Source organism: Cydia fagiglandana, chromosome Z, assembly GCF_963556715.1.
Source record: "Cydia fagiglandana chromosome Z, ilCydFagi1.1, whole genome shotgun sequence".
In the NCBI taxonomy this organism is placed as follows: Eukaryota; Metazoa; Arthropoda; class Insecta; order Lepidoptera; family Tortricidae; genus Cydia; species Cydia fagiglandana.
The window spans coordinates 41704903-41721502 of NC_085959.1; the positions used below are offsets into that span (position 1 = coordinate 41704903).

Sequence of the window (16600 nt, forward strand, 5' to 3'; positions counted from 1 at the left end):
ACAAATACATTATCTTTCTGTAGCAAACTGAACCTGTGTTGTCTTATTTTAGTTTTAAGTTCCCATTTCCTACAACAAAGTCAGGGTAGTTTTATAATAAGGCGTGTGGGTGAATCAACTGTATATATATTATTATTGTTTGCCATGGTACGTTCTACGTGTCCTGGGCAACTCTTTAACCCCTCGAAGGCACAAAGAAGGCAACTTTAGTGGGCTGATTTACGGTGCAAGTAAAGTAAAAAGCAAAACTTAAGCAAAAACGATTTCATTTTTATTAATAAGTATGAGTATAAAGCTCACATTTGTATTGAAATACGATATAATACAATAATTAAAACTCTTTCAACGCCATACCCCATTCGACAAAGCCACGCTTTACCTCTCGTGTCGAATGAGGGTCCCTATGTTAGTTCATTTATTTTTTATTTATTTTATTTATTTTTTATGTGTCAGGTAAAATAATTGTAGACATTTTTATGAAATTTAGGACAGTAATATATTTAGAAATGTAATGTTTAAGACATAAATACTGTATTATCATATTTTTTAAGTTAAGCTCAATTAAGAGGGACTTGTAGTAACTGTCATAGGGACCATCTTTTGACGCAAGAGGTATAGCCCATACACCGAGACGTTCACTTGACAAACCAGGATTACCGCATAACTCAAAGGACCAAAAGAGAGTTGCCACCTCTATAGTATTGTATCTCTGAGCCGCATAATGTACAGTCCACGTCAAAAATATGTTTACTCTTTTAGCCTTATTACAAAGGAGTAAGGTGCAAAAGTGTAAACATATTTTTGACGTCGACTGTTACAGTCGACGTCATAACGGGGTACAGTACCCCTGTAGAGCGCCTTCTACTTCTGCCGTCGTTGATTTAGAGGCACGAATTTTACATAGACTACATATCTATAGTGAATCCATATTTGTATTATTTGTTATCATCAATAGGCGGGCTCACACAGAACGTGCCGACTCGCGAGGAAAATGCCGCGCGAAGCAGCTCGGTCGGTGGAGGCTTGCCTCGACCGGGGCACGTCTACAGCTACACTACACACTCGCGGGGCCGCTCGCTCTGTGTGGAGCCGCCTACTTAACGTTACGTACACGCTACGCTGTCGCGACCACACCCCCAAGCAACACAACACTCTCAGTCTTACTGCAAACATTAAATGCTCTTAAACGTTACATATTTGGGTTGGTTCGATAATCGCACTGGAGCCAACTATCTACCAACAGTAACACTTAACTGGATATTTACTCCTTTCAATTCTGGATACCTCCCGTGCCAGTCTTATATTTGAAGACATAATCAAAATTAAAAGTTGTAGCACATAATAAATATAGTAACTTCATTCGACTGTATTTAAAACACATTATGAACTGATGTTTCATTTGAGCATTATTTACTAGAAGTTTATGCTGACACTGCATAATGCCTAATTATGTACACTGCTTTTTCTACCTACACACATATCATAAGCTCTCTATGGTGTGTTCAGGAATCTCATGTTACGACCGCCATTGCGACATTTTTATCAAACTGTAATTCACATTTCATTTCTAATAAATCGTCGTCTCGAATGTCGACTGATACTAGAAATGAGGTCAAATCAAATCCTTTTGTTTTTAATGAGCTGTGGCAAAATGCCGAGATAACGCGAGGAAGAAGAGAAGAAAGAGGCAGATAACTAAATTTCGATTTTCCCGTTTCCGGTAGGCCTTGTTAACAAACCGCCTTGATGCAACAATGCATATTGTCTGTGAAAACTTATCAAAAAACAGTTTAAGGCACAGTATGTATAAGTTAGTCTATGAATTTACTGAGTCGGTAGTGCTGCACTCTTGCGGCAGGACATTGCAGTAATATCCCGTACTTAGTGCTGCACTCTGGCGGCAGAACATTGCAGTAATACCCCCTATTATAACATTTTCACAGATATAAGTGTTCTAACAAAATAATTTATCTTTATGCTGGCTGTAATTTGCGGTTTTTGAACGCGTCATAGAGGGTATTATGATATGTGTGTATAGTTCGTTTTTTTAGCATTAGAAATAAGGTAAACAATCTTGATGTGCCTTTTAATTGAAAAATACATTTTAAAAATAAGTAACAATTATTAATCTAATACGATCATTTATATTCTTCTGCTTTCATAAGTAATCGTTTTTGATGTGAAGATCGCTTACCTTCTTGCAAGTTCTTTCTAATGCTAAAAAACGAACTATAGATGAAATGGGGCATTATCTATGAAAAGGGACCTTATTGTCGATGGCGCATACGCCGTACAGCGTCGCGCGGCATTGTATTTATATCGGAGCATCGTTAATAATGGCGTAAGCGCCATCGACAATAAGGTCCTTTTCATAGATAACGTCGCAAATTATTAATATCACAATCTCGCCTTGCGGAACATTGCTATAAAATTAACATTTATTTCTTACAAGTGTAAAAACCTATTCGTACGAGATATAGTAACTAGCTGCATCCCTGTTTAACAAATAGTATACAACTTCAGGGCCATCAAAATATTCGATAGATTGCCAACACCAAATTAAATGAAAGAATTCATAATTATAAGACATAAATTAACTATGTTAATTGCAAGGTTAAAATGGCAAAAATATTGAAATCATCGTTAATAACATTCACTCAATTTTATTGTATGGGAAAAAACCATAATTCAATGCTTATTCCCGTTGATCAGTCCGTCAAAGGGGTTGGCAACTATCAAAGGTTTTTATAGATGGCGTCAGCATAGGTTTTTCCTGTCTCTAGTTTTGTTCTATGAGATTTAGCTTAAAGAGCTATCTAGTCCAGGCAATAAATAAAAAATATAAACAAGAGTATGACACTATGGGGTTGACAGGTGAAACTTATGCTGGCGATGGCGCGGCGATGGTGCGGTGCAACTGGCTCTCAGTATCGCCACAGATAAACGAGTAAGCTCACAGTACTCACTCCATATATAAAAAAATATTAGTTGTCAAGCGGACCCCAGGCTCCTATGTGAGCCGTGGCATAACGCGAGGAAGAAGATTTCTCAATGGTATCGCGTATTATCGCATATTTTAGTTACCAGGGATGCAGCATGATCACCAGGACGACTAGTTCTTCCAAAAGTTAGGGTTCTGCTGCAGCCGCCGCTCGAAGTTCTGGTACCAGGTCTGCAGCGTGCTCAGCGGGATGTAGGAGACGCCCGGGGTCGGGCTCATCTGCTCTTGGGTCACGGCGAACGAGCCCACGAAGTTTATCAGGTTCTCTAGCATCTTCTGAGCAAAGGTGACGTAGGAGTTCTGTTGTGCCTGTGAAATAAAATGTGATGACAGTGAATGTTAGTCTATTAGTAAAGTAAGGAATTAGATATAAAATATATAGTGTAGTATAAAAGAAACATAGTGCAACTTAATACTTATATATATTATTATTATGTTACACAGCAATAAAGGCTTATTTTATTTTATTTATTTTTTATTTATTAGTAAACACACCTAAAGCAGCACCACTAATAATGAGACGTATACTGTAAATCATGTAAAATATAGTTATTTACGATAGAAGTGCTGAAAAGTGGAAATTCTAAATGAGTGGCAATAAATTAAAACACGACCGAAGGGAGTGTTTTAAATCAACATGAGTTGCGATTTCAAAATGTATGAATACAAAAACTGCTGCTCTGTGTGGTAGTGGTGGCTGCTCGTTCTGTGTGGTGCCTATTGCGGTTACTATAGTTAGAAAAATAAAGATGAAAAATGTACTTACAACAGAGGAAGCCAGCAGTGATACATTGGACTCTGGCTCTATGGCGACACCTATTTGCGCGTTGTGACAGATCTTGGGCGCGCCGAACGCGGTCCCAAACTGGTTATCACCTGAAGAACATGATTAAACAGTATATTAAAGGCTGCCAATCATGTAGCTGCCATATCAGTTACTCCATGTGGGGGTTATAAGTTTACTTTTTTTATGAGTTGATTAGAATTGCAGCTCTAATTTTCTGATACATATTTTATAACACATTACACCATTTAAAATTGAGCAATCAGTTTCTAATAATAATCCTAAATAATTATGAGAGATCTTTATTAAGATGTCCCAGCCCAGTGCAGGAAACTGACCCAATATTTGCCACATTCAATAGTAACTCCATTCCTTCTAAAATTATATTTAGGATACTACTTGTACAGATAGGAATTGGCACTTAATATACATCATTCCCATATCTGTCCCTGCTTCATGTATAGTGGTGGTCTCATGGGGCGGGGACAAATGGAACTACACCGATTATTAAAGTATATACTTACTAGATAGTTCATGCAACTTCTTCAAATTAGAAATCTTAAATATTGCCGACGGCTTGGAATTGGATATGTGTCCCAGCAGCTGCCAGTTCGGCGGTGCTGAGGGGTCCGGCCAGCTCCAGTAGACCATTCCGCAGGCGCCTTCAGGCAGCGGAGAAATGCCGGTGAGGAACACAACAAGGTAGTTTATAGAGTCTGCCTCGGGTATTGTGATGAGAAACTGCGTGTCAGATACTGGTGTGAAGTCTGTTTGGACCTGGAGATGATTTAAGTGCCGTTATACATATGATACTAGAGTCGGACCAAGCTTCATGGCATTTGATGTGACAATTGTGACAAAGTGAGGTAATGTGTTCATTGTCACTCTCACACTTTGATCTGTTTAAGTCGGTGCAGATTTAACTAAGCCGAACTCTAACCAATTGACAGCAATAATAACTATAAAAGTCAATAAATAATCACAGAAGTCACTTGTTGAGATGAATGCTCCGTCAACTTAGCTGCTATTTGGAAACTAAAACCTTTAAAATCTCTCTAAAACTTCAATAAGCATTAGATCAATGAACTTTTAGCGTATATGACTGTCAGTTTTGTATGCAGTTGCATTTTCAGAATGCATAACGTATTATTTACTTACCAAACGGCCAGACACTATTAATCCAAACACATTTGCCATTGCAGTATAATTTGATTTAGGTTATGTTCCGGCGAATTATAAATAAACTTATCTTTCTTGTACTTTCTAGAACTACCTGCCGCCGCCGTGTACGTGCCGTGTAGTGTGTACAATATTTTAAGGCAGGGCCACACGATTGGGCTGCTGTCAAAATTCTAGAATATACGCTTTGTTTCTAGATAAACTTTTTTAACACAACCATACCCGACAATGAAATATCTATGTATATAAAACGACATCTAAATTTATAAATTTTTAATCTACCTAATTATAATTTATAACGTAGAAGATATATATAAATCTGCATTATAAAACTAGTATAAAACTGTCTTTATACCAGTGACACTTTACTTATGACTCGCGGTTTACATTCGCGTGCGAGCCACGAGCCGAACCGCGAGCCGAGCCACGAGTGCAAGGGGTGGGCTGGTGGGTCATCTCACGACTCCCTGCCGTTTGTGTTTAATAGATTGTAGCTCGACGAGCTTACGAGCTTGAGGCCGAGACGCGAGACGAGCAACGAGGCGAGAATGTAATAATTATAGTTTGTCAAAGGACTGTCTCAGTCAAGGGCCCAACCTTTTCTGTTCTCTTTCACGACGCAGCAACTAGTATCATTTCTCTCTCCTCGCTCTTTTAAAATGCCGTTTGTCACAAAAGGACAACCATACTGTTGACAAGGTGGACTTCAAATCAAGTGTTGCCTTTCTTGATGCGCCCAGGCTGTGTATGTGTGCGTAAAAGCGTATATGTGTGCTCTTTTAGGGATGTGAAAAGTCGATTTTAATCATGTTATATATCGATAAACGCTACACAGCGGAACGAAATAGCGATTAATTGAAGCTTCAATATCTTCGTTAAACATAAACATAATTGAAATGCTAATGGATAATGAATATATTAATCTCTCTCCTTAGTCGTACACTCTTGTCAGAGTGGTCGTGGTTATGGGTTGTCCTTTTCAATGTTTATTGTGGCTGTTGCGATACTCCTCCATCTCTCTCTGTTTGTGGCACTCCGAGCAGCCTCAGTCAGGGAACATTTCGTCGTGGACTTTATGAGATCCGTCCACCTTGTAGGAGATCGGCCACGAGAACGTTGACCTTCCACTCTACCCTGCACTACCAACCGCTCCATCGACTTTTCGTTGCGGATGATATGTCCAAACATTTTCAGTATTCGCACTTGCACAATCGACGAAAGTCTTTGCTTAACATTTAACTCTTTTAGGATGGAGAGATTAGTACGGCGAGCCGTCCATTTTATTCTCAGCAACCGTCTCCAGCACCACATTTCAAGTGCGTCAATCTTCTTGGGATCTTTTTCACGGATTGTCTATGTTTCAGCTCCATACAAGAAAATTGGAAATACTAAACACCTCATGAGTCGAACCTTTGTGTTTTTGGTTATTCGGCGATCTTTCCATATTTTCGTGAGCTTCTCCACAGCTGATCGTGTTACAGCACAACGTCTTTTAATTTCTTGTTCACAATTTCCAGTATTTGTGATAGTGGATCCCAGGTAAACGTAACTCTGGACGACTTCGCAATTGGCTATGCTGTGTAAATCTGGTCGATTGTTATTCTTACGATCCACTATCATCATCTTCGTTTTGTCCCGATTTATGGTGAGACCAAAATCGGAACTGGTTGTTTCCAAAAGTAAAAGGAGCTGCTCACTTTCCGCCTTTGACGTCGCAAGAAGGGTGGTATCATCTGCATACCTCAGGTTAGATATCAATCGGCCGCCAATTGATATTCCTTTGTCCCACTTTTCTAAAACAATCCGCATGATGTATTCGGTGTATATATTAAATAAAAGAGGGGAAAGAATACAGCCCTGTCGAACACCAGCCTCGGTTTTGAAAATCCCCGAATCGATCCCATCCACACGAACTGCGGCTGTACTGTCTGTGTACAGTTTTTTAATAATGTAGACTAGGTGTTGTGGTACACCCATTTCCAGCAGCACTTCCCATAGCTTCCACCATTTAACGGTGTCAAAGGCCTTTCGGAAATCCACAAAGCAAATGAATAGCGGATTATTGAATTCTCGCAATTTTTCTATGATCTGCCTTAGATTGAGGATCTGTTCCCGTGTTCCCTTTCCTTTGACAAATCCAGCTTGTTCTTGAGCAATTTCCTTACTTATAGTCTGTAGTCTGCCTGTAGTCTGGTGTTAAGTATATGAAGAAGTACCTTGCTAGCGTGGGATATCAGAGATATCAAGCGAAAATTGTTACACTTTTTGGTTGAGCCCTTCTTGTGGAGTGGGATGAATAAAGAATGCAGCCAGTCCTTGGGCCATTCGCCTGTTATCCATATTTGCTGGCAGACTACGTGTAAGATGTCCACACCAATATCACCCATTGATTTAAAAACTTCTATGGGGATTTCGTCTGCACCAGTAGCCTTGCCACATTTTAGATGTCGAATTGCAGCTTCCACCTCTGCTCTTAATAAGCACGGTTCCATCTCCGTTGGTATTGTGCAAACCGGCGTATGGCAAGGCAATCTTTGGCTATCCATAAACAAGGACTTACAGTACTCCTCCCATACCTTGACAATTGCTTTTATATCTGTAACGAATATATTAATATAATAATATAATTCAATTATTGCGGAACACCTATTTTAGGAGGTATTTATGTATTTTAATTAAATATCTGAACTTTCCCTTGGTTCCCTGCTGGGGCGTGACTATAAAATTGTGATCTGATAACCACAATAAAGAATAAAAGCGTTTTTGGTCATTTTAGGTATCGTTAAGCCTTTGAAGTAAAATTAAAATTGCAAGAAATGTCGATAGTTTATCGATATGACTTTATCGACATGGCTACAGCAACGTGGGCCTCATTGTTAATCGTACACTAAACAAAAGTGGCAACAGTGACAGCTCGCTGAGACACCGTCTTTATATATTATAAGTCTATGGTCTCAGTTCAATCATAAACTGAGAGAATCATACTATCTTTGTCTTACACTGGTACTAGCACCCAAAAGAAAGGGATGAGTATAGTTTTCCTGGTTCTTATTGACTGACAAATTGGTTTGACCAACTATACCTTGACGAGCTTAAGCCCGCTACACACTCAAGCGCGAATCGCGGCGCGAAGCTGCGAACGCAAGTGTGAAGCCTACTCCACACTCGTGCGCGAAGCCGCGAACGTGAGTGTGGCGTCGATTTTCGCAGACAGCGAAATCGACTCCACACTCGCGTTCGCGGCTTCGCCCGCGATTCACGCGCATAGTCTGGAGGGGGCTTGAAGTCAAGATCGCAGATCTGCGAAATCGACTCCACACTCGCGTTCACGGCTTTGTGCCGCTCGGAGTAATTAACAATGGAGCCGCCATTAACAGGCATTCCCCTCTGTCGAAAATAGGCGGCCAATGGTCAACCATATGTATGGACTGACGTTTATCTGACATGACGTACCTATACATTTGATGTGCCCCTCCCCCGCAAAAAACGGCAGACTATTTTGTACCGAAAATTTTAGACAATTTAAATATCTTACTTTTTTTACGTATAATATGTTGCCACGCCCTAGTAGGGTCCATGCTGTACTGAATGAAACTTAAACACCTTTATAAACACCATGGATTGCATCGAATAAATGATTATGATTATGATTATGACATGGCGTCTCCATTGTTAATTACTCCGAGTTGTGCCGCGATTCGCGTACGAGTACGAGTGTGGAGTGGACTTCACGATCTCGAGACGAACACATCGGAGCGACGTGCTAATAGTATCCAGGGCTATAGCCCCCTCCAGACTATGCGCGTGAATCGCGGGCGAAGCCGCGAATGCGAGTGTGGAGTCGATTTCGCTGTCTGCGAAAATCGACTCCACACTCGCGTTCGCGGCTTCGCGCCGTGATTCGCGCACGAGTGTGGAGAAGGCTTTTAACCAAGCTATAACCGCGAAAATCGTAGTTCGCAAATTGCGGGGATTTATCTCTATCACTCTAATTACGCCTTCATTGGAGTAAAAAAGAAAGATCCCGCAATTTACGAATTTCGGTCTTCGCGGTAGCCACTCAGTGTGTCTCTGCCTATGGGCACTATAGGTGCCTATACTCTTTGCAGTGTGCTAAGCGCCTAATATACAGGATGTTTGGTACATCGTTTGCCAAATTAAAACGGCAGATAGTATGAAAGGTAGAGGCACTTACTTCTACACTCCAAAGCAGATAGGTTGAGTCATTTACTATCTTCTCATGATACGATGTACCAAACACCCTGTATGTATAGTATTGTATATTGGCGTTGGCGGCGCTAACATTGTTTGCCACGTCGAGTGCGATAAGTACCTAATCGAGTAATCGCTTTTATTTCACCACCACCGACTGACACCGTACCACAGAATAAATAATAGTACTACCGTACAGAAAGGAAACTTCCTACAAAACCGAAGTTTGACAGCGGTTCAGGGTCAAATCATGCTATCCCTTTTTAATACATGACACTATCCCTTTCGGCTATTTAGGGTTGTCAAAATTCAAGTGATTATCTTATCTGTGGTCGTGCACGCAAAAGGAAGTCAAGTGGTGCCAACCCTAAAAATTGCTCGGAGCAATGCTGAGCCGAGCGGAGCCGAGTTTGGCCGAAGTCACGAGATTCGCACCCCTGGCCGTACGCTATTATGCAGATTATGTTGTCTAGTCTAGCCATTACTCAGCTAATGGCTATACCGTATGACGCTGTATACAGCGTAAGTTACGGAGACAAACACACAGACTCTTTGAATTATTGATTTGGGCTATGTTAACAGCAAATAAGCACCTCTTAATACCTATAACCTTAGATTGTGCTAAATAACTTATAAATTTATATAATAGAACAACAATCTAGTCGGACCATTCACTCTTTTGCAAGGCCAAGGTTCTGCCGACGTTATTATGAGATTATTGCATATTTGGCTTTCACGGCTAAAGCGCCCTCCAGACTATGCGCGTGAATCGCGGGCGAAGCCGCGAACGCAAGTGTGGAGTCTAGTTCGCTGATAAGCGAAATCGACTCCAGACTCGCGTTCGCGGCTTCGCGCCGCGATTCGCGCACGAGTGTGGAGCGGGCTTAATATATAACCGTCTGGGCTAGATACGCACTGGTATAGGTATGCCCAAATATCTTTCCTATTTGTGATCATAGCAATCGATCAACTTAAATTATCAACTCGCAGATGGACCGTGGTAGAAATTATACCTGTTAATTATTAGCGCGTGGGTTGTTTTTGGCGTTTTTGTAACTCAACGAAACTTTTCGACGGAATTGCGTAAACTTTTACGTAAGGTAACCTTACCCCACGTAAGACTAGACATAGTTTATTTTGCTCGGCGCAAGACAAAGAGTATGAGTATTCAATACAAATGTCTTACCCCAATCATAGTTTTACCCCACCATACCTTGCCTACATACCCAAGCGTAATATTCCAAAATTGAACCACGAGCGTAGCAATGTATCCCCATTTGACCCCACCTCATTTATGGCGGCGGCGATCATGTGGGGCGGAGACAAATGCGAATAAAGTCTGTGCGGAAAGAGAAGAGTCGCGGAATGTAGGGAGCCCAATACATTCCACGACTCTTCTCTTTCCGAACCTAACTAAAAACTCTACACTCGCGTAGCTAGTGGTTAGAAAACTGGAATCATGAGCGTTGCGAGGGTTTCAAGGTGAGGCTTAAGGCTCCTCTTCACGTTGGGCCAACGCCAACGCCAACGAGGGACGCATGAGGTAGAATGAGATAGCAATATCACTTGCTCCCTCTAACGCATAAATGCGTCCCTCGTTGGCGATGGGGTTGACCCAACGTGAAGAGGAGCCTTTATACAAACTTTGCCACCGAGTGAAACACAAAATTGTTCACCTCAGTGCTCACGCTAAGTGAGAGAAAAACACGAACCTACCTTAACACCGCATCGAATAATTCGACCTTCAAGTGACACTGTCTTCAGATACGGATGATTGACGACGTCTTTAACTCGGTTAAATAAGAGCTATAGTCGCATGGCGGAAACCGTGCTAATTTTAGAGATTGTTACTAAATAAAATATGTAAGTATTTGTGTCTGGATATTTAGGTGGCTAAATTTTATTGAACAAGTTTGAATATTTTAATATGTTGTTGAATGTGTAGCCACAACGTATACATAGGTAGGTAAGTATACTACTGTATGGTAGGAAGCAGGCACGGTAACAACGTGTAGCGCGAATATTCTCACCACTAACATATTACATCATTAGTTCATTACAGATAACAATGCACAACAACAGCATTCGTACATCGTAGTTTATTATTACATGAACTTACTTATTAAGTATTAATTAGTACCTAAAGGGTTCTTAAAAGAACGGACTCACCACCACATTTGTTTTACAGGGTGACAATAGTTATTTGTTTTACAAGGGGGCAAAGTTGTTGTTTAACCGCTCGTGCTAATATTGATACCCGAGCAAGCGCAAGATTCCAAAATTGAACCACGAACGTAGCGAGTGGTTCCAAAAATGGAATCTTGAGCGTTGCGAGGGTTTCAAAGCACGAGGGTTAAACAAAATTTGCCCCCGAGTTTTTTTTTAAATTCAACCAGCAAACAAATCAAAATTTGCATTTGATTCCTTTGCCTCACATGTGAATAAAATGCAACTTTGCTATCAGTTTTTGAACAATCAAGAGAACCTTTACCAGTTGGTGTGGTGAAAACCATGGTGATATATAATATTATCTACATAATATATATATACTTACCTAATACCCTGACAGCACATGCTTCCAGCTTCAGGAAATAGGGTAGAGGGCAATTACCCCTGACGGCGCCGAGTCTCCCCTGGAACCGTGCCTAACTGATGTATTTTGGCAAGAGCGACACCTACAGAGACGTCGTACTTTTGGGGTCAATACACGGCACATCTGTTGCATGGTGAGCATAGCTCGGAAACTTCGCAAAACAGTTGTAACTCAACTCGGAAATAGAACAAATTATGTAGGACAGTCGTGTGATTTACTGTATATTTTTACTTAAATCAATGATCACAATAGCAACAATAAAAATTCGTGTCGTGTACAATCATGGGTTTGCCGCAGGCGGGTAAAGCTGCCGGTCCCGTTTGCCGTGAAAAGGGGTCACACGGCCATTTGCCAACATTTTGCCAAAGAATAGCGCTACAGCGTTTACGTAAACATTACATAAGTACCGTTACCAACCAAACCTAACCCGTGTTTACTACCGTTACTTCTGTACAAACAGAAAGAGGCGTATAAGTAGGCATCAACGTTTACGCAATTATAGAACGTACGGTTATAGTATTAGGAGTACCTACAGCCAGCAAAATAATTCTACATAATAAGTTAACTACATTTTTTCCGGCAAAAATTTTCATTACTGAGTGTACAGTCGCTATCAGATATATCGGAGCGGTCCAGGCTCACAAATATCTGAACACTCCTCTATTGTCAAGGCGTTAATGTGTCCAGATATTTATGATCGCCTCGACCGCTTCGATATACCTATCTGATGTCATATTCGGACAATTGACTAGAATTTTTGAACGGGTTAATTTAAGTAATCTACCCTCTTAATATATTTAAAGGTCACATAGAAACAACATTCAACTTCCACAATTTATTGGAATATCAATGACTATAATAATTATAAAATAAAACAGGAACGCAAGCTTCGAGATAAAACTTAAAAAGGTAATAACAATAGTGTCAACACTCTCTACAAATATGTAGGTTATCATATCAACCATATAAATGCAGACAGACACACATCCTGATAGCAACTGATAAGACACGCAGTCCGTCTCCGACTGTGGAGCGAGCCGCATAAATAAGTAAATAAATAATAGATCACAGCATTTTTCCAATACTTCATGTGCAATACCTAATAGGTAAATATTAACATCTATTTCATTTCAATTGTTTTTATCTACTGCTAGTAATTTTGACTTAAATGATATGGGACAGTGGCGGACTTTTAATATCCGTTATAGAGACGCAACTAAAATAGTCTGGCTGGTAAATTAGTGTCGTAGCAAAGCAGACAGAACATAATACTCATCCCTTTTCTGAAGATGGTACTAGCGAAGTGAAGAGCACATGGTTCTTTTAGCTCTTTTCTATTAACATGGTTGTTGGCCAAACTATACGTCATCTTTCTCTAACACTTTGAAGATATCCCTGGCTAAATTATAAGAATTCGCGGGCACTAGTTATTCCGCAATTCCATCTGACAATCTCAGAGGGGAAACTAGGCCTTACTGGGACAAGAGTAACTTGTAAACGTTCAAGCAGGTCCCTAAATAAAATGTATATTATTTTGTTGGTTGCGTCCCTATACATAATGTAATTAATTTTAGAAGTCTAAATATTACCTAGATACAGTACTGGCCAAAAATATAAACTATTTTATTATGATACATTTTCATATATAACAGGAACCATGTAGCTTTTTATAACATCAAGGAAGAGAAGAGAGGATATTATATACTTAAGGGTTATTTATTAGACATATAGGATCTCATATATGTCCTATATGATTGGCCAGTACTGTAGCCGCCACTGGCATGAAACAACATCTCCGAACATAGCTACATAGCTTTATCCTAATTATTGTTCAAGTATCATGTTGTTGAACCGCTTGCTAGCTTAGTCTCGCATGTAAGGGTAGTCGATATCGCGCAGCGGCACAAAGGTCTCCTTGATGGACTGCGGGGAGGTCCAGCGCATTACATAAGTTGGTCCACCAGCCTTGTCGTTCGTGCCCGACATGCGGCCGCCGCCGAACGGCTGCTGACCCACCACTGATCCTGTAGATTTGTCATTTATATAGAAGTTACCAGCGGTCGGCTTGAGCTCCTCTAGAGCCAGATGCAGGAAGTCCTGGTCGGCGGCAAAGACGGCGCCAGTCAAAGCGAACTTAGTTGAGGACCCTACAAGAGACAGTGCCTGCATGAGATCCTTGTCCTCGTACACGTACATAGTGAGCACGGGGCCGAATATCTCCTCCACCATGAGCTTGTCATGTGGGTCGGTCGTCTCGATGATCGTTGGCTGTACGAAGTAGCCTTTGCTGTCGTCAAACTCTCCGCCGCCCAGAATCTTGTTCTTGGGGTTATTCTTGGCATTCTTGATGTAACCTGTAATCCTAGCGAACGCCTTGTCGTCAATAACCGCCCCCATGAACACGCTGAAGTCATTGACATCTCCAACCTTGAGTTTGGCTCGCTCCGCCACCAGACCTGCCTTGATAGGTTCGTACAGGGATCTGGGGACATACATCCGGGAGCAAGCGGAGCACTTCTGGCCGCAATATTCAAAGGCTGAGCGGATGGTAGATGTCACTACAGACTCAACATCGGCAGTCGGGTGAATGAAGTGATAGTTCTTGCCCCCACATTCACCGATGAGCCTGGGATAGTTGCGGAAGCGGTCCAAGTTCTTAGCTACTGCTCCCCAAATCCAGTTGAAAGTGGGCACAGAACCGGTGAAGTTGACACCAGCAAGATGCGGGGATGAAGTAATAGTCTTGCCGAAGGTAGGTCCATCGGCAGGCACAAAGTTGACGACACCTGGAGGCAAGCCCGCTTCCCGCATGATGTTGAAGATTCTCCAATTAGAAAGGACAGCAGTGTCAGATGGCTTCCAGACAACTCCATTGCCCATCAGAGCTGGAGTGTAAGCGAGGTTACCACCAATAGCAGTGAAGTTGAAGGGGCTGATGGCAGCAATGAAACCATCAATTCCACGGAACCTCATGGAGTTCCTGGTTACTTTAGGATTTTCCGAGATGGGTTGATATTTCGCGTTTTCCTTCAAGAAGAAAACGTTGAAACGGAAGAAGTCGATGAGTTCCGCGGCGGAATCGATCTCGGCCTGCACCACGGACTTGGACTGGCCGAGCATGGTGGCGGCGTTGAGGCGCTGGCGGTGCGCGCCGGCCATCATCTCCGACGCGCGCTCCCAGATCCGCACGCGCTCCTCGTACGGCGTGCGGTCCCAGCGCGCCTGCGCCTCCACACTCACCCCGATAGCCTTTTGGATAGTCTTCTCGGATGCGTAGTAGAATTTAGCGAGCTTTTTACCGTGGTTGTGCGGCATCACCTGGTAGCGCGGCTCGCCATCCTTGATGTTCTCGTTGCCGATGACGATGGGCACGTCCTCGGTGACGGCCGCCGTCTTCTTTAGCTCATCCTCGAGCGCGGCGCGCTCCTTGCTCCCGGCGCGATACCCCAACACGGGCTCGTTCTGCACGCCGAAGTCCTGCAGCTTCGGCAGCTCCACCACGCTCGCGAAGCATCGCTCCAGCGGCCTCGCGCTCTTCACTTTCGAACACAAATTCAACATCGCTCACAGCTGAGAGGCGAGCCCCCTCGGATCGATAGGTTACGTAAATGCGGCCGAGCGCACACCCGTAAACAATATGTGGCACGCAGCTAGCGAAGTAATTGGCAACGGGCTCCGCGACCTTCACTGATTCACATTTTGTAGACGAGCGCGGAATTATTATTCTATCCGCCCGAAGTCGCGCCGACGTCACAAGACAGAGTCACACAAAAATAATTTTCTCATTAGGGTGGGGCGTGTTGCCGTTGTAAATAATTGATTTATTTTCTTCCTCCCTGCAGTTCGTGCCGTTGAACTAAAGTGTACCTTATGAGAAGATAATAAGGCGCAGTTGTAATCGTATCGATGGTGGTTAAATCTGCGTCGACTCGTGTTGACCCCGATTGTTGAAACGTTTCTAGTTCAATATTTTGTGGGCTGGTAACTTATTTTCACTCACGGCTTTCGCGCTATTTTTGTAATGTATTTAATCGATATGAGGTCCGAAGAATCGAAGTCGAATTGTAATATTTGAAGGGGCTTGTACATATTGGGCCAGCGTGGGCCAGTCTACGGGACGCATTTATGCGTTAGAGGGAGCAAGTGATATTGCTATCTCATTCTACCGCATGGCCGATGTGTCCCTTGCACTGGCTTGCGTTGGCCCAGTACAGGGGCCTTTGGGTTTAAGAATATTTACAGACCATGCGTTCTTCTGTAAACAATATTATTTACTGCTGAAAAAGTAAAAGCAAAATTTCTTTTAACACGTTGCTATTCCGATCAAAAGAATCGTAACGACAAGATGTCCAATAAAGATAAGGGGGCCCGACGTAGATCCTTCAACTCCTTCCAACAGATGGTCGGACCTCGGACGTCTCTAATGTAGATTTTAATTAGCCTCATTGCAGTTCGGAGGATACTCAGATTCCGCCTGGTCAGCAATCGCTGACCCAGCTGACGCGATTCCGCCAGCTTATTTACTCGTAATTATAGACTCACAGGAAAATAAATCGCCCATTTTTGCAGACTCTTCCGTCTCCCCTGGACGTAATAAAATAGGTACCGGATAGGTCCACGTTCTGGCATGCGCAGCGTGGGTAGACCCCCCACAAGTGGGACTGACGACCTGGTAAAGGTCGCGGGAGTCCGCTGGATGCGGGTGGAGCAAGACCGGTCATTGTGGCACTCTTTGGGGGAGGCCTATGTCCGGCAGTGGACGTCCTCTAGCTGATTTAGCTGAAATAGGTACCGAACCGGTTTTTGGTTTAAGTATGTCCAGAAAACTAAA

At 42.3% G+C, this 16600-nt stretch overlaps 2 protein-coding genes across 2 annotated transcripts; both read right to left on the bottom strand.

The window, feature by feature from the left end:
• Positions 1–249: 249 nt before the first annotated feature.
• On the bottom strand, positions 250–5068 carry LOC134678423 (protein OPI10 homolog). Its single transcript, XM_063536998.1, has 4 exons — positions 4944–5068; positions 4310–4562; positions 3768–3877; positions 250–3310 (listed from the first exon to the last, which is right to left on the bottom strand). The coding sequence occupies exons 1-4, from the start codon at positions 4980–4982 to the stop codon at positions 3113–3115; spliced, it is 600 nt and encodes a 199-aa protein (XP_063393068.1). The 5' UTR covers positions 4983–5068; the 3' UTR covers positions 250–3112.
• Positions 5069–12589: 7521 nt separating this feature from the next.
• Positions 12590–15544, bottom strand: LOC134678479 (delta-1-pyrroline-5-carboxylate dehydrogenase, mitochondrial). The gene has a single exon (XM_063537048.1). The coding sequence runs from the start codon at positions 15328–15330 to the stop codon at positions 13633–13635; it is 1698 nt and encodes a 565-aa protein (XP_063393118.1). The 5' UTR covers positions 15331–15544; the 3' UTR covers positions 12590–13632.
• Between the last annotated feature and the right edge of the window lie 1056 nt (positions 15545–16600).

Coding starts and splice junctions, on each gene's coding strand:
- LOC134678423 (XM_063536998.1), bottom strand. CDS start 4,982: ATGGCAAATGTGTTTGGATTAATAGTGTCTGGCCGTTTG. Junction 4,563..4,943: donor TAATAGTGTCTGGCCGTTTG/GTAAGTAAATAA, acceptor AATCATCTCCAG/GTCCAAACAGACTTCACACC. Junction 3,878..4,309: donor GAAGTTGCATGAACTATCTA/GTAAGTATATAC, acceptor CATGTTCTTCAG/GTGATAACCAGTTTGGGACC.
- LOC134678479 (XM_063537048.1), bottom strand. CDS start 15,330: ATGTTGAATTTGTGTTCGAAAGTGAAGAGCGCGAGGCCGCTGGAGCGA.